Below are 14,008 nucleotides of genomic sequence, written 5' to 3' on the forward strand. Positions count from 1 at the left end.
GAAACATTAAGTCCCCTTGTTGGGGAAGAGGGGTGGGTGGGAGGAAGAATTTTTATGGAAAACGGAGCCTTCTTTTGTTGTCCTACAGTTCTGTGTTTTTCTGCCAAATTAGACAGAAGGCTCGGAGGGCTTCCCGGCCCGCCGCAGTCTCCCCTTCTGCCGCACCGGGCCACCCGAAAGCGCGGATCGATATCAACCCCGCTGACGACGCCACAAAAGTGAAAATCCTTCAATTACGTTTTTAAAGGCTGTTCTACTTAGAACACAGGTGCCTGAATGCAATGCATTTTACAGCCCTTAGATCTGAAGAAAGACGCAGTTAACAGCCACCAGAAAAAGGCCTCTCAGATTTGGTTAAAAGGCTCTGTTAGCATCTGATTATAATAACTTCCTCTTTCTGAGCCCGTAAGATAGGCTGGTAAATATCCCCTGATATTTCCCCAAGAAGAAATGTGCATTCGCATCCCAACATCTTCATGGAAAGAGGGAGGGAGGAAGACCCCTGGAGACCGTCTAGTACTTAAGCAGTGACAGAAGGAACCATCATCAAATTACAAAGAAAGAGGAGGCAGGCGACAGAAATGCCACCAAACGCCTTATCTGCAGTCTGAGGCCTCCTGCAATGGGTTTGTGCGCACGCCGCCTGACTCACTGAGAAGGGCACGCGCCAGGAGGGGTGACGCAGCCACCGCGGCTGCTGGCTGGGGGGCCTCGGGGTCCCTGCCTGCCCAGTGCTGGCCCCGTTCCCCCGCTGCTTGGAGCTGCCTCCCTGGCTTTGTGCAGTGGGCGAGCAAGCAGGGAGGGGTGAGGCTCGGGGAGTGAATACGGAGTCCTGGCCAATACAAGTCCAGTTTTCCTTAAAATGAAAAACGTTTCTCCCTCCTGCCCTCGAACTTCCCCGGGAACTGGAGCCAAAGGCCCTAGAGTGAGAGAAGAACTCCTAGTATCTTTAAGAAATCAGTCTGGATCCCCTACCTCTGTGTAGTTTGCTGTCTTGAAGTCCTCAGTGACTCCATGTTTTGGGTTTTCCTTGTTTGGGTTTTTTTTTTTTTTTTAAGCAAAAGGGTGAGGAAAGATCTTTTGAATCTTGGTAAGGTTGCAAACTGCCATCTTCAAAAATGCTTAAAACCAGGATAACACAGCCTCTAATCCCAAGCAGATCATTCTTTAAAAAATAAAATCAAATGCCAAACTTGCAGGAGACTCACCCACAATATTTCACTTACTGATGGGCCTGTAAAAGTATTTTCTCTTACACTGGTCACGATCTTAAGTTAAACTGTAAAAATTCTCGAATTGTTACCTCCAACAAAGGTTAACCCTAACACTGAAAAGTGAATGTTATCTGGAAAAGACAAAAAGGCCAAATTCGGGGTAGGCATCATCTCTGAAGAAGGCGGGCCAGGAATTCAATCAGGGAGGGGCCCTGGGGCAAGCTCACTGTATAAGCAACCTTTTCTTGTTAAGAACATTTGGAAGCAAATACCATAAAGATGAGCAGAGAGCATCTGAGCACTTGTATTACTCTCTGGACCTTTATGTGTGTAATGTTTTGTAATTTGAAGCTTAAAAATGTGAAATAATGAATGATGTAATAATGAATGATGAAATAATGTAATGATTTTAGGATTGTAAATCAAGGTATCCAGAAACTGGAAAATGGATCCACCGGGCCAGGTCCTCAGCCGGGGAAGATGCAGTCATGGATCCTGGGCCAAAGGACACACCAAGTCCCTGCCAGACAAACAGGTCAGGAGCGACCATTCCAACGCTTCTCATCGAGAATAAGAGCAAAGGAGGCTTCAAATCTGTTTCTTCAAGACCTGAAAACCAGAGGTCTCTTGCCAAGTTTATTTGCAAACTGCCCCAGGTCGGCTGCGGGCTCCATTACAGGGGGTTTGGGGGCAAAGGGGCGGTGTGAACACCAGGCTCTGGAACGGCGCTCCTGGCTCTCGTGCTCAGCGGCCATCCCACCGCTTGGAGGCTTCCGCCAGAAGCCCAGAAGGAGCACACGCAAGGAGGACAGACATCAGGGTGAATCTGGGTGACACTCCTATTAACGGTTACAAGTTTTATGTTCTCATGGGTGCACTTTATAGGATACCATTTGCATAAGAACAGCAGTCCGAACACCTACTCCCCCTTCTTCAAAAGGCCGTTCCATCATGCAGTGGACCTTCCCCCCCTTGGCCCCACACAAATCCTCCCAGGCCTGGCTTACGACACTGAACAGGCTACGTGGAAGCAAAGCAGCAACAGGTACTTAGTGCCAGTCTACGATGCGACCTGGGCTCGCAAACTAGTAAGTCACACGTGATAATTACGAAAGAAAGACATGTCAATGGGGACGCCGCCTGCTTCTGGTTCAGGTCACAGTTGTTCCTGTACTGAGTAAGACGGGTATTTCGGATACAAATCTGAGAGGTCTGCTGAACTGGGACCTAACTTGAGAAATCCTGATTAACCGCAACAGTAACACCTCCCCCTTGGGTTGCCTTATTTTTTATTTTTATTTTGTGCTTTCTGATATCAAAGGGCTGATGAAACAACTGTGCCCCTAGTGACTTTATTTTACACTTCGGAGTCAAAATGGAAATTGTGTGACATTTCGGCAGCTCTCAGCCTAAAGCTGGCAAGTACACTCTGCCGTTATTCTAAGAGAATGTGTTTTTAATATTTTTGTTCAAGAATATCATGAAGATAGACATTTTAAAAATTAAGACAAGTTACAAAAAATGCTGTCTTTGGTTAAAGTACCCTCAGTTTATGATGGTGCTAAATATACAGAAATATAGGAATTTTTCCAACTGAAATGAAAATCAGTCGAGAAAGTATTTTCGAAAGGTGAATTACAAAAAAACAAACCAACCAAAAAACCCAACAGACTAAAGGCATATCGAAGTCATTCTATCAACTGTTTTCTGAATTAAATGTGTGACTCTTGACTTTCCATAATCCACTCCTACTTTGTTTATTATTGGGCTTGTTTGCTTGTATGCATTTGACTGCTTATTGACCAGAATCCCCTCCCCACATGTACGAAAAGGCTATTGTACAATCATTTAAAAAACGATTTTACTGCCACATTTAATGTCAAATACTATGTAACAGACACTGAACAATATCAGAAATTGCTGTGTGAATCCAAAAAAACACAGCTTCTGTGCTCAGGGAGGGGAAAGACTTTCCCACAGGAAGCTGGGTGCATTTATTACTTCTAAACAGACACCCCATATCATTTTGCCCTGAGGTTTTTGTTTTGTTTTTTGTTTTTTAACTGTTAAGACGGTGTATTTCACAAAACAGATTTATTATTTATCATTTAATTTAGGTGATGCTTTTGTGGAACACGTTATTGCCAGGCCCACCATTCTAAGATTTGCCAAGTTTTACTTAACCTAAATATAAAAATTACAGATTACTGAAATTTAAACTATTTAAAAAAAAAAACCATTTCAAAGAATAAGAGAATAGTTGTAGGCCCTCATTTGTTTCTTAGGTCCTGTTTCCCTTGAAAACATACAGAGAGGACTGATTCCATTATCTTTCTACTGATAAAAGCAGAACTTTGGTTCAGTTATTGTTAGTACTAAGCACCATACAACATGCCCCGCGGTACTAAAATAATTTAAAACCACAAAACTTACTTTCTTTTCTCATAATGGCCTCAAGTAAATCCTGTGCCTTTGGTCAGAGGAGAGTTTCTTGGGTTTTAATTACACAAGGCAGATCTAATTATAGAAGCCGCTGTAAGAGGCACGATGAAACTTCTCCCCCTGCATCTGGTGAAGGTATTAGCGGTTTGGGACACTTCACAAATAATAACTCAAGAGAAAACAATGTTTTGTCAAAACACAAAGGCACAGAATAAGAAAGGAAGCGGTGCAGGGACCAAAAGTGGCACGGGAAGCTGGAGAGAATTAGAGCGCGCTCGGCCTGAACAGCCTAGGCACGGGCGTGCGAAGAGCATTCATTTCTGGGTAAGGCGAGCAACACAGACCTTAGGAGCCGATTCACTAGGAGAGCACCGCCCATATCTGACTTTAAAGGACTATATAAAATAGAGGTCCCGTTACGCCACAGTAACATATTTTTAACAGTTCTCAAACTAAACCCTTCTCGAATACCCACATTTAATTATTGGTGGTGGCTTTCAATATCTGAGCCGTCCCAATGAACCGACAACTAATACCACATTGTTCTAATTTACTAAATGCCGTGCCTTCCCGCATTAAATTATTAGCCAGGAAATGGAAAGTATGAAGGCTAAACCCTCCTGGTGTCTGGAGAAGCTAGACCAGGAGAAAGCAGTTGCCGGAAACAAGGAGACTGCATGCTCCCAGTTCTCTGCCCCAGGAGCGGATAGAGGGAGGCTGGTGCCAAGGGAGGTGCAAGATGGCAATCTGAGCCCCCTCCAGCCTTCCCTTCAGGTTTGATTCAGGTGTTGGGAAAGTAAGGATTTCGGTTACACGCTTATATTTTTTTTTAAGTGCAAATGTCATTTTATATTTAAAGCTGCACAATTAGGGCTGACAAGCTCAGGATGGCAGCCTATGTAGTTTCTAGAAAAGGCTTAAGAAAAGTGAAAAAAAAAAAAAAAAAAAACCCAAAACCCCCAAAATAACCCACCACGTTATTTACCAACCTACGTGTCTAGTTGCCAGAAGATTCCACTGGCTGCTCTAATGAGGCAGTGTTGTGAGTGTAGGCATTTTTTTTTTTAAAGGATTTATTTATTTATTTTAGAAGGGAGGGGCGCCTGGGTGGCTCAGTCATTAAGTGTCTGCCTTCCGCTCAGGGCGTGATCCCAGGGTCCAGGGATCGAGCCGCACATCAGGCTCCTCCGCTGGGAGCCTGCTTCTTCCTCTCCCACTCCCCCTGCTTGTGTTCCCTCTCTCGCTGGCTGTCTCTCTCTCTGTGTCAAATAAATAAATTTTAAAAACTTGAAAAAGAGAGAGAGAGAAAGTGTGCACGCACGTGCAGGAGGAGGGGCAGAGGTGGACAGAGAGAATCCTCAAGCAAACTCCCTGCTGAGCAAGGACATGGAGGTGGGGCTCAATCCCAGGACCCTGAGACCACGACCGGAGCTGAAAGCAGACACAACCGACTCAGCCTCCCAGGTGCCCCCTTAAGACAGTGCCTGGGTGGCTCAGTTGGTTAAGCGACTGCCTTCAGCTTAGGTCATGATCCTGGTGTCCCAGGATCGAGTCCTGGATCGAGTCCTGCATCGAGTCCTGCACTGGGCTCCTTGCTCAGCAGGGAGTCTGATTCTCCCTTTGACCTTCACCCCCTCATGCTTGCTCACTCTCTCTCATTCTCTCTCTCAAATAAATAAATAAAATCTTTAAAAAAAAAAAAAAAAAAGACAGCCTTAATGAGCACTTTCTTCCAGGAATGTCAATGCCATCCAAGTAAAGGTAACAATTCATAGCTACTGAGCCTTCTATGCTTTTCCAGAAAAGCAGGCAGAGTTCCATTTCCATATCATCAGGTAAAAGCAATTGCCAAGTGATCTTTCCAACCGCACTTACCAATTTCAGGGCTAATCATTTAAACAACTGAAAATGATCATTTTTTCTTAATTTTCTTTTATTGTAAATATCTTTCTAGAAGCCAATGCCGACTACATGAGCTTTTCTCAACATTATTTTACTTCTGTTAATACAGAAATACAAAGGCAGTTTTAATGTGTCTTCACTAGGAAAATGTGTAAACTCCTGTGACTTACCAGAGATACAAAATGGAATCACCATACCATCCACTAAGGATGATAGTGTTTGGCCATGGTTTGCCAGCATGTAAATAAAAATGCTAGTATTTACATGTCCCCTAGAAATCTGGTTGCATCTTTGTTTTTTTTTTAATTTTTGCTGCAAATTAAGAGAGATTTCTGTCCATGCTCTATGAAATGCATGTATCCCACCAATCTGCCCAGAGCGTGTTATCATGAGACTGAACATGTGAGGAAATATTAATATAGCTTTGATTTGTGCCTTCGTGTCACAAGGTCGAGATGAAGAGCTTCAAACTGTGATCCTAAGTTACATGTATCAAGTTACGGAAGGGCTGGGGTACTACACGGTTTACGGAATTAACTTTCCTTAGTTCCCTTCCCATTTACTCCAGAAGTCATACAGAAAGTTTCCCATCAAAGGGCTATTTCTTGGTATCAGTTCTTCAAGGATGCTCAAAGCCCAGAAAGCTAGAAAGTACATAGAAAGTTGAAATAAAATGCTTCCACAATACTAAATTTGCCAATTAACAGAATGAATCTGGCCTTATTTCTATTCTAGCCCCAGGTCATTGGGAGGGGAGGCACTCAAGAGATATTGTCACTGACCCAGTTTAAATGTGCAACAGTTGGACAGAGAATGCACAAAAGCTATCTTGCTGTTCCGCGGGGGTAGTATGAGTCAAGAAAGAGCTGCACAGAGCCCGATCACGCCTCAGTCCGCCCCGTCCCACACACAGGCACAGTCCTTACCATGTCTCCAGGCTTGACAGACACCGCCACCACCACGCCGGGCATTGGGGAGCGCAGGACACTGCTTGTGTCCTCGGCCACTTTCTCCAGCATAAATTTGTTCAGTTCTGCAGCCAGTTTGGTTAAGACATGCACCTGATACTTGAGGGGGGGGGGAAACATAAATAAGTTTAAATGAAGAACTTTTCCTCAAATGTGGCATTCATGCTGAATCTGTTTCTAGCTCTGAAATGTAAATGATAACATCTTTGAAGTCAAATGGTTTTGAATTATTGTACTTAAAAATAAGTACATATCATCATTTGTTTCAGGCACATGTTGTAAGCTAGTTATTTAAGAAATTTCTTGAAATGAGAACGACTCCAGTAACTAATCGGTGGTAAATAGTAGTCACCCTGTCTCATTATGAGAAATATCTCAAAACTTTTTAAAGAAAACAGTGAGAATCTTCCTGTAGTCCCTTCACCGTTTATAAACCCCCAACGAACAGGAATCCCACGAGCTGGCGGGGTCAGCCAGAGGGAGAGGGGCGGCGCTGCGAGCACCCGCCAGCAGATGGCAGCAGATTGCTGTCTCACGCCTCCCACTGCCCTCCAGAGCGGCTGTGCCACCAAGAAGTTAAGACAAAGGGTTTCAGTGTTCGTTTGGGGCAAAATAATATTTAAAATTCAAATTTTTTCTAGAGACACACTATGCTATATTCACTACTGAAAAAGCTTTCTTTTCAGGCAGAACGTGAGGTAGCCTTTCCGAGGTGCCAGGACGGTTAGGGTGGATTAAGATGATACAGAGCGAGTATCTTCTGCCCTGAGAGACAATAACACCAAGATTTTAAAACCTCTGAAATAAATGTTGTGCACAAGCAAGTATTTCAACGGAACCTTTCGTAGGTGGCTCTCAAACAATTAGAAGCACATTCAAGGGAGCTCAAACAGAACATTTCTAATAAAAGAGAATTTCTGCCCAGCAGGAAAAAAGCCTCCCCATTTCTGTGACAAATACAGGAGCCACAGTTTGGTCTGTCCAAAAAGAAACAAACTGAAATGGTTTGAGGAGGTGTTGCTCAGGGAAGCTGAAACCACCACCTGAAGATTTCTGGATTCCTACCAGATGGCGTCTCCCTGGGGTAAGACACACGCAGCATTGAGGCGGCTCCATTTTGTTGGGAAAAAAGCTGCCGTAACTCAAAGCCTCCTGCGGGCATCAGGATGGCAGGGATGCGAAAGCAAAACAGAACTCACCCTTTCATTCTGGGCAGGGATGGGGGCCATCTCCAAGCCTGCTCTTCCCAGGGCCTATTCTAAAGGGGTGGGGGAGGGCGCCAGGAGGAGCAGATTTGCCGCTGTGACAGGTTGACTAATAACATCTTTTGCATGTTTCTTTACTCCTGAGTGTGTGTTTTGCAATCAAGACATACAAGTGTCTGCCAGTTTCTGAAGGATATGATCCTTAAGTGAAATTACAGTGCAAATAAAAGCTTTTTGCTCCTATTAAAATTCATCTGAGTCATAAGTGGCAAGGGAAAAGCAAGGAGAGTGCATTCTGCTGTCAGTCTAATAAACATTCTGGGCAGAGGGACTATTTATCAACAATGAATTGTACCTCAAAGTCCTTCATTAAACTATGGGGGAGGTGGTGGGCAGCGAAAGAAGGGAGAATATAATTGTACCAAATTGCACGGTTTTCGTATCTGCGCTCCCTCTGCCTTAGAAAAGAAAATCCAACATCGCAAGGAGGAGGAGGCGAGTCCACAGGAAATTCACTTCTCGAGCTGCCTGCGCCCTCCGTCGCTCCCTCCATGTGACTGGCCAGCATGGGGCCCAGCTGTCCAGCTTTGGTGCAGCACCCAGATCGAATTTTTTCCCCATTTCTCGTACCATTTGACTTCAAAATGTGAAGTCGAAATTCAGGGAAAGTATCTTTCTGCACTGAGGATAATATGACTTATCACGTTTCACCACAGTGGATAGGCTTAAAAACTAATTTTAGCTATATCACAAACAAGCCTTAATATAAATAAAGAGCTAAGATTGTACCCAGCTCCATTTCTCCCCAGAAATTACAAGATCCTGCCTAAAACTGGATCCTTTTACTATTTTTATAATTTTCATATCTTTTGAATTCCTTTCTCCGTGGGACTCCTGCTTTGCTTGGAAAGAGATGTAAAACCGTCACAAAACTCAACGCCTTTAGATGCAGGCTTTGTTATTGATGAGATGTTCCTTTTCCTTTTGTATTTGTTTATTGTTCTTAAATCTGTTTGGGGATAAGCGACTTATTGTAATCACAAGTGAAAAATAACAACGGGGTAAACGCCTCAGGAGAGCCCTCGGTGCAAATAGTTGGCTAAGAAAGGCCCTTTCTGAATATAAAAAGAGGAGGCAGCAAGAAGGTTCTCTTTTTAAGATTACCTTTGATGTTGTCCTGACCCCTTCAGCGTGCCCACACAAACACGCCTCTTAAAACAACGTCCTGGCTCTGGGCTGGCCCGTGCAGCGGCACACGGGGCGCCGGCCGGCAAGGGAGCCGAGCGGGTGCGGCATCTGGGCCCAGCAGAATGAACTGCCTGGTGAGAACCAGAGAGCTTTTTGATGCCCCCAGAAAAGAAGTCATTTAAGAGTGTACACTAGGACTTTCAAAGCTTATGATCAAAACTCTATTTATTGGTTTTTCTGAATTCTTAGGGGGCTGGGGCAGAGCAGCCAACTAGCTGAGGGAATTCAGGAAAATGCCCTAGGATGTGCACAGAGCTGGGGTTTGACTCTAGGCATTTAACTATTCCTAATGGGTTCTGCAAAAACTTCCCTGGAGAGGTTCGATTTTAAGTTGTTACTGTTTGCAAGCACGTAAACCACAAACCTGATGTTTTGGGGGTGGGAGTCCAAGATTTTAAAGGTTAGTTGACAGGACAGGGAAGTACAATCCTCTCAGAGGCCAGAAGGGTCTCACCCTGCAAGGTCATGAGGGAGCAGAAGCTGCTCGGTGCCGGGGCCTGAGGTGGACTCGCTCTGCGTTCCTGAGCAGATGCAGCCTCACTGTGGCTTTAGGGGGCTGCTCCTAACCCACAATCCAACGATCAAGTCCTTGAAAAACACAGCTCACGGTGTAAGCGAGCGCTGAGAACAGGTGCTCTCCAGGACTCCGTGCAGGATAATAATGGGAAGAAACGAGGTGCTATCTAATGACCCCAGCCAGGGTCTCTAAGTAAATCAACTGTATAGTGTCCGCAACGTGAAACCATGTCTAACAAGAAAAATTTCTCCCAACAAGTTCAAAAGGAAGAAAGAGAAGGGAATCACACCAGACATAAAAGGATCAGGACAAAAACTGCGGGAGATGGACGATTAAAAGGAACACAATGGAATTGTTTTATTTATTTTTTTTTAAAGATTTTATTTATTTATTCGATAGAGACAGCCAGCGAGAGAGGGAACACAAGCAGGGGGAGTGGGAGAGGAAGAAGCAGGCTCATAGCAGAGGAGCCTGATGCGGGGCTCGATCCCATAATGCCGGGATCACGCCCTGAGCCGAAGGCAGACGCTTAACCGCTGTGCCACCCAGGCGCCCCTATGGAATTGTTTTAAAAATTAACATGCAGCTCTTAACATGGGACCTGACAAAAGGGGGGAAAGGTGGGGGACAGAGGGCTGTCCGAGTTGGGGTAGAAGGAGGGAGCAGTCACAGTTTGGGAGGAATATACGCTTTTTGATCAGATAGGTTAAGGAAAACACCCTGCAAATGGGCCTGCCCACTGGTGCCAGGCACACGCACATACACGGCTCCATGTGCCACAGACAAGAGAGCAGCCCACGCTGCTGACACGCTCCACTCAGGTGGTCCCACAGAACACCTTGCTGCTGGCCTCTGCATCTCCCCAGGGAGTTTACATCCTCGCGTCTCTGAGGCCTCCCGATCTCCAGCGACTTGACACATCCCACGTGCTCGCACTTCTGATTCCCGAGGCCTGTGGGCTCCTTGCGAGAGGAGTGCTCGCAGTTTGTCTTACGTATTTTTTCAGGTGTGGTTTCCTCTTCAAGCAGTTCACCTCTGGTTCCCATTTCTATGTCGTTCTTCCAAAACGAGATGGTTGTACCGTTGATGTACAGTTGCAGGACTGCTCGTGTTTTTGCCTGGCAACTGTGGGCCATCTCAGTCACGGGTAAATGATGAACTTTACCAGGAGTTATTTGACATCGATCCCTTAAGATCCTGAAACGCTGGCCGCATCCTGTAGATGGACCCTCGCCAAGTCGGGTGGCAATGCATTTCTTCGGACACAGGCTCTCTTCTTCTTCAAAGTTTTCCACCTCCCGACCCCCAGGGACCCCCACATTCAACTGTGTCTTCATTTCCACAGCGTGGCAGCGAGCGCTAGCACTCAAATACACCCCCGAGAGTCTACTCTCCTAAGTCTGAGCTGGAGAGCAATTGTCAATGTTCTTCAAGTGACAGAAACGACTCGCTGCAAAACATGGCACGTCTCTAAAAACACTGAGGTGGAATTAGAATATTAATTCAACTTTTTTCCCCCCTAAGTTCTTCGCGGGCTACACCGTTCACACTGGCGGCCAAACATAGCAAGGGTTCGCTGCCGTGCAAAACGCATTCCCCTTCTACTTCAGCATGGGGCCCAGCAAAGCCAAAGCAACCGAACTCTCCAGGCAACATGGAGAATTAGGGCCCGGAGCTGCCCTTCTCTGGGAGGGGCGCCCCCGGCCGAGAAGGTGAATGGAACAGCATCTGCACCGTGGCGGCGACCGGAGCGGCCTGTTAGCCGAGCGCTGTGACAACTCCATCCGCACAGTCTCAAGGTAGCTGTCAATCAGGACGCATCATTTAATCCAACAGCACTCAGAGGACTCTCTCCGACAACCCACATGACAGCAAATCTACAGCTCTATTTATATCAGCGCCCAGTTGTGTTTACAATGCTGTGGCAATTAGAAAAGATGCAACAGGCAGCAATATTATGGAGATTTCCATTTTGCAGTATTGCCCCGTAAAGTGTGATCCTGCTTCACAGAGTCAGGCTAAATGACAAAAGGCTATTTTCTTCACTCTCCCAGCTCAGACAGCACTTCATTTGCAGCTATCTATAATTAGATTAATGGTGTAGTGCAGTACAAAGCAGGCCCACTTCACATCAGATAGCATATGAATTAGGACAAACACTTATTTCAATTCCAGGCAGAGAAAGCAATGACTGGGGTATTTAGCATACCCTTTATGGTGGAATGAGATGTTAATTGTGTACCATTACCTCTAAACTGCTTGCTTGTTGTATAAATCACTGTGCTAATTGATGCAGAGATAGAAATGTAGCCACAGGCAAGAAAGCAAAGGAATGAGGGCTGAAGATGTTGGATAAAGGATTATCGAGTAAAACCATATGGAGATGAGGTTCCTTTGAAAACTTTCCTTTCTGCCCATGAGCAGGATTTCTTAAAAGTATAGAAAAACTCTTGAGCTAGGAGAGAAAATTTAATTTTTCACATTCCTTTTTGGAAACACCCGTTTCTTTTAAAAGTTCCTGGCTGCCAGAAATCCAAATAAGAGGTATGTGGAATTAATCTGAATATATACTTACAAAAACATGGGCTGTGTCGTTTTCAAAGTCAGATCTCCCTATCTGGGTTTTGGGCTCGCGGGTTAATAAGGAACACTTGTAAACTACCTGAAGCAGATGTTTCTGACCCATCCACAGGGCAAAAAGAAATTCTTTCCCAAGATTAGGAGTTGTTCTTACAGACCAAAACAAAACCGAACACAAAACTCTACAGGTCCAGGTCTGTTATGGACTCCACTTATGTAGAAGGATTTATTCGGGATGTGAATCCAGCAGAACCATTTATGATCTGCCCCTGAAACAATGATTTTAACACCATAGCCAAACACTGAAATCAGACTACTCCAGTTCATGCTTTTGTATGGGCAGTAAGGGATTAGAAAGGAAATCTTTCTTCTTGTTCTTCCCCCTAAAACTACCAAAACATAATAAACAAAAGCACGTCACAATTTAAAAGCACCAGTCTTATTATATTGAACGCTACCCTTCTCTTTTTTAAAATGTCCCAATCAGCACTCAACAGCTCTTATTAGGGTAAAAATGAACTCGAAAAGTCACACTGTTAAAGAATCCACAGAAAAACATGCTTTTTGGAAGTTTTATCAATCAAGTGCATGCACCCTGTGTTATGTGTTCACGATTTTTTTCATAGCAAAGCAACAGTAAGGTGCAAATTACTGCTGTGCACTTTTTCACAAACCCAGCTGCTTAGTAATTAGCACTGTTACAACAAACTTTTACACAGAGAGCAAATACAGTGAGTCAGTTAATAGTTCAAATTCTCAGCTTCAGAGTAACAGTTAATCTCTCCATCTATCGCAAATGCACTTTCGAGAAATACTGTGTGTAGCTTAGCCTGGTGAAATCCAAATACCATAATAACTTGCAAGACAATAAAACAACATCCCAAGAAACTAGGAATGTCTGGTTCCAGTTATCACCACTGAAACTTGGAGAAAAAAGTCTAGAGCTTCATTGGTGGGTGTTAGGCAGCCTTTTCCTGGACCAAGTAGTCTTGACCTATCAGCAACACCTGTCCTGCAACTGCCGAGTCAACAGCTTAAGGCTTAGGTCATGATGCTAAATAATATTTACTATATTATTTCGAGTACTTTATACAATACTTAAATAAATACACACACACACACAACACGTATACGTATATAAAGAAACATCAAGGGTCCTTGAAATGGAAACAAATGTCAGCAAGATAAATAGCATTATCTACCCTGAAGTAACACCTCCCGCCCGTGCAGCTAGGGGACGTAAATGGAAGGGCACTGACGAAAAGATCTGGAAGCAGTGTAAGGGCCTGCTCCCAGTCATTAATCACTTGTTTGGACCATTTAAACCAGAGCAGTACAGCCCGCAGCAAAACACCAACACAGCCCGCGCTTGCGAGCTTGTGACGCTGGTGTTAACAGGAGAAAATATATGGTTTCTGATATTGCGACCCAGTTCCCCGGCATTTGCTCCCTTTAATTGAAAAAGGCAGTTAAACACAACGTAAATCATTCAGCTATGTTAGCTGTTTAATGACACATAATTGATAATGGCAATATGTGGCAGTGACATAATGCACCACTTTCAACACCGGCCCGCTTACGGTTATGAATCAAGCTCTACTCCAGGTTTTATTCTTTTGCGGCTAAGTTGGTTCTTGAACTTCAGTCTTTCACTGGACGGATCAATGTGCCACAAGGAGCCAAGTGGTGCAAAGATCTCATTAAGGACAGTTTTTGAGGCAAGAATCACAAAAACAGAGGTGGGAGGAAAAACAATAAAAATACAGGAAGCCCACTTCCCCAACTCATCTTTCGAAATTCTTGCTAAAAAAGAGGTTTCCTTAGAGAAAAGAACTATCTTAAGGCTAATAGCAAAACCTTCGAGGGAATGAGTAAGTTTCTGCATAGCTCCAGCTTCTTCCCAAAAGACAATTCCCTCTGAAGAGAAAAATA

At 44.5% G+C, this 14,008-nt stretch overlaps 2 protein-coding genes across 8 annotated transcripts in view; one reads left to right on the forward strand and one right to left on the reverse strand.

Moving 5' to 3' along the window:
- GGACT (gamma-glutamylamine cyclotransferase) overlaps window positions 1-5,368 on the forward strand; it is a 62,520-nt gene extending 57,152 nt beyond the window's left edge. For all 3 annotated transcript variants that reach the window (XR_015725900.1, XM_087865009.1, XM_087865010.1), the window contains one exon: window positions 1,628-5,368. Coding sequence is in view for 2 of the 3 variants with exons in the window: in XM_087865009.1 (XP_087721135.1) it covers window positions 1,628-2,048 (421 nt within the window). In the remaining variant the exon portion in view is untranslated. The remainder of the gene's footprint in view (window positions 1-1,627) is intronic.
- The window catches only part of PCCA (propionyl-CoA carboxylase subunit alpha), a 392,273-nt gene that overhangs the window by 7,846 nt on the left and 370,419 nt on the right, over window positions 1-14,008 (reverse strand). For 2 of the 5 annotated variants that reach the window (XM_045811094.2, XM_045811096.2), the window contains one exon: window positions 6,485-6,625. The exons of 1 other annotated variant lie outside the window; for it this stretch is intronic. In XM_045811094.2, the coding sequence (XP_045667050.1) occupies window positions 6,485-6,625 (141 nt within the window). Of the gene's footprint in view, window positions 1-6,484; window positions 6,626-10,358; window positions 11,300-14,008 lie in introns of those variants that run through there. 2 more of the 5 variants (XM_087865002.1, XM_087865003.1) reach the window with 2 other exon arrangements.

This window comes from Ursus americanus, chromosome 10, assembly GCF_024610735.1.
Source record: "Ursus americanus isolate L20-20 chromosome 10, mUrsAme1.1.p, whole genome shotgun sequence".
Taxonomy (NCBI): domain Eukaryota; kingdom Metazoa; phylum Chordata; class Mammalia; order Carnivora; family Ursidae; genus Ursus; species Ursus americanus.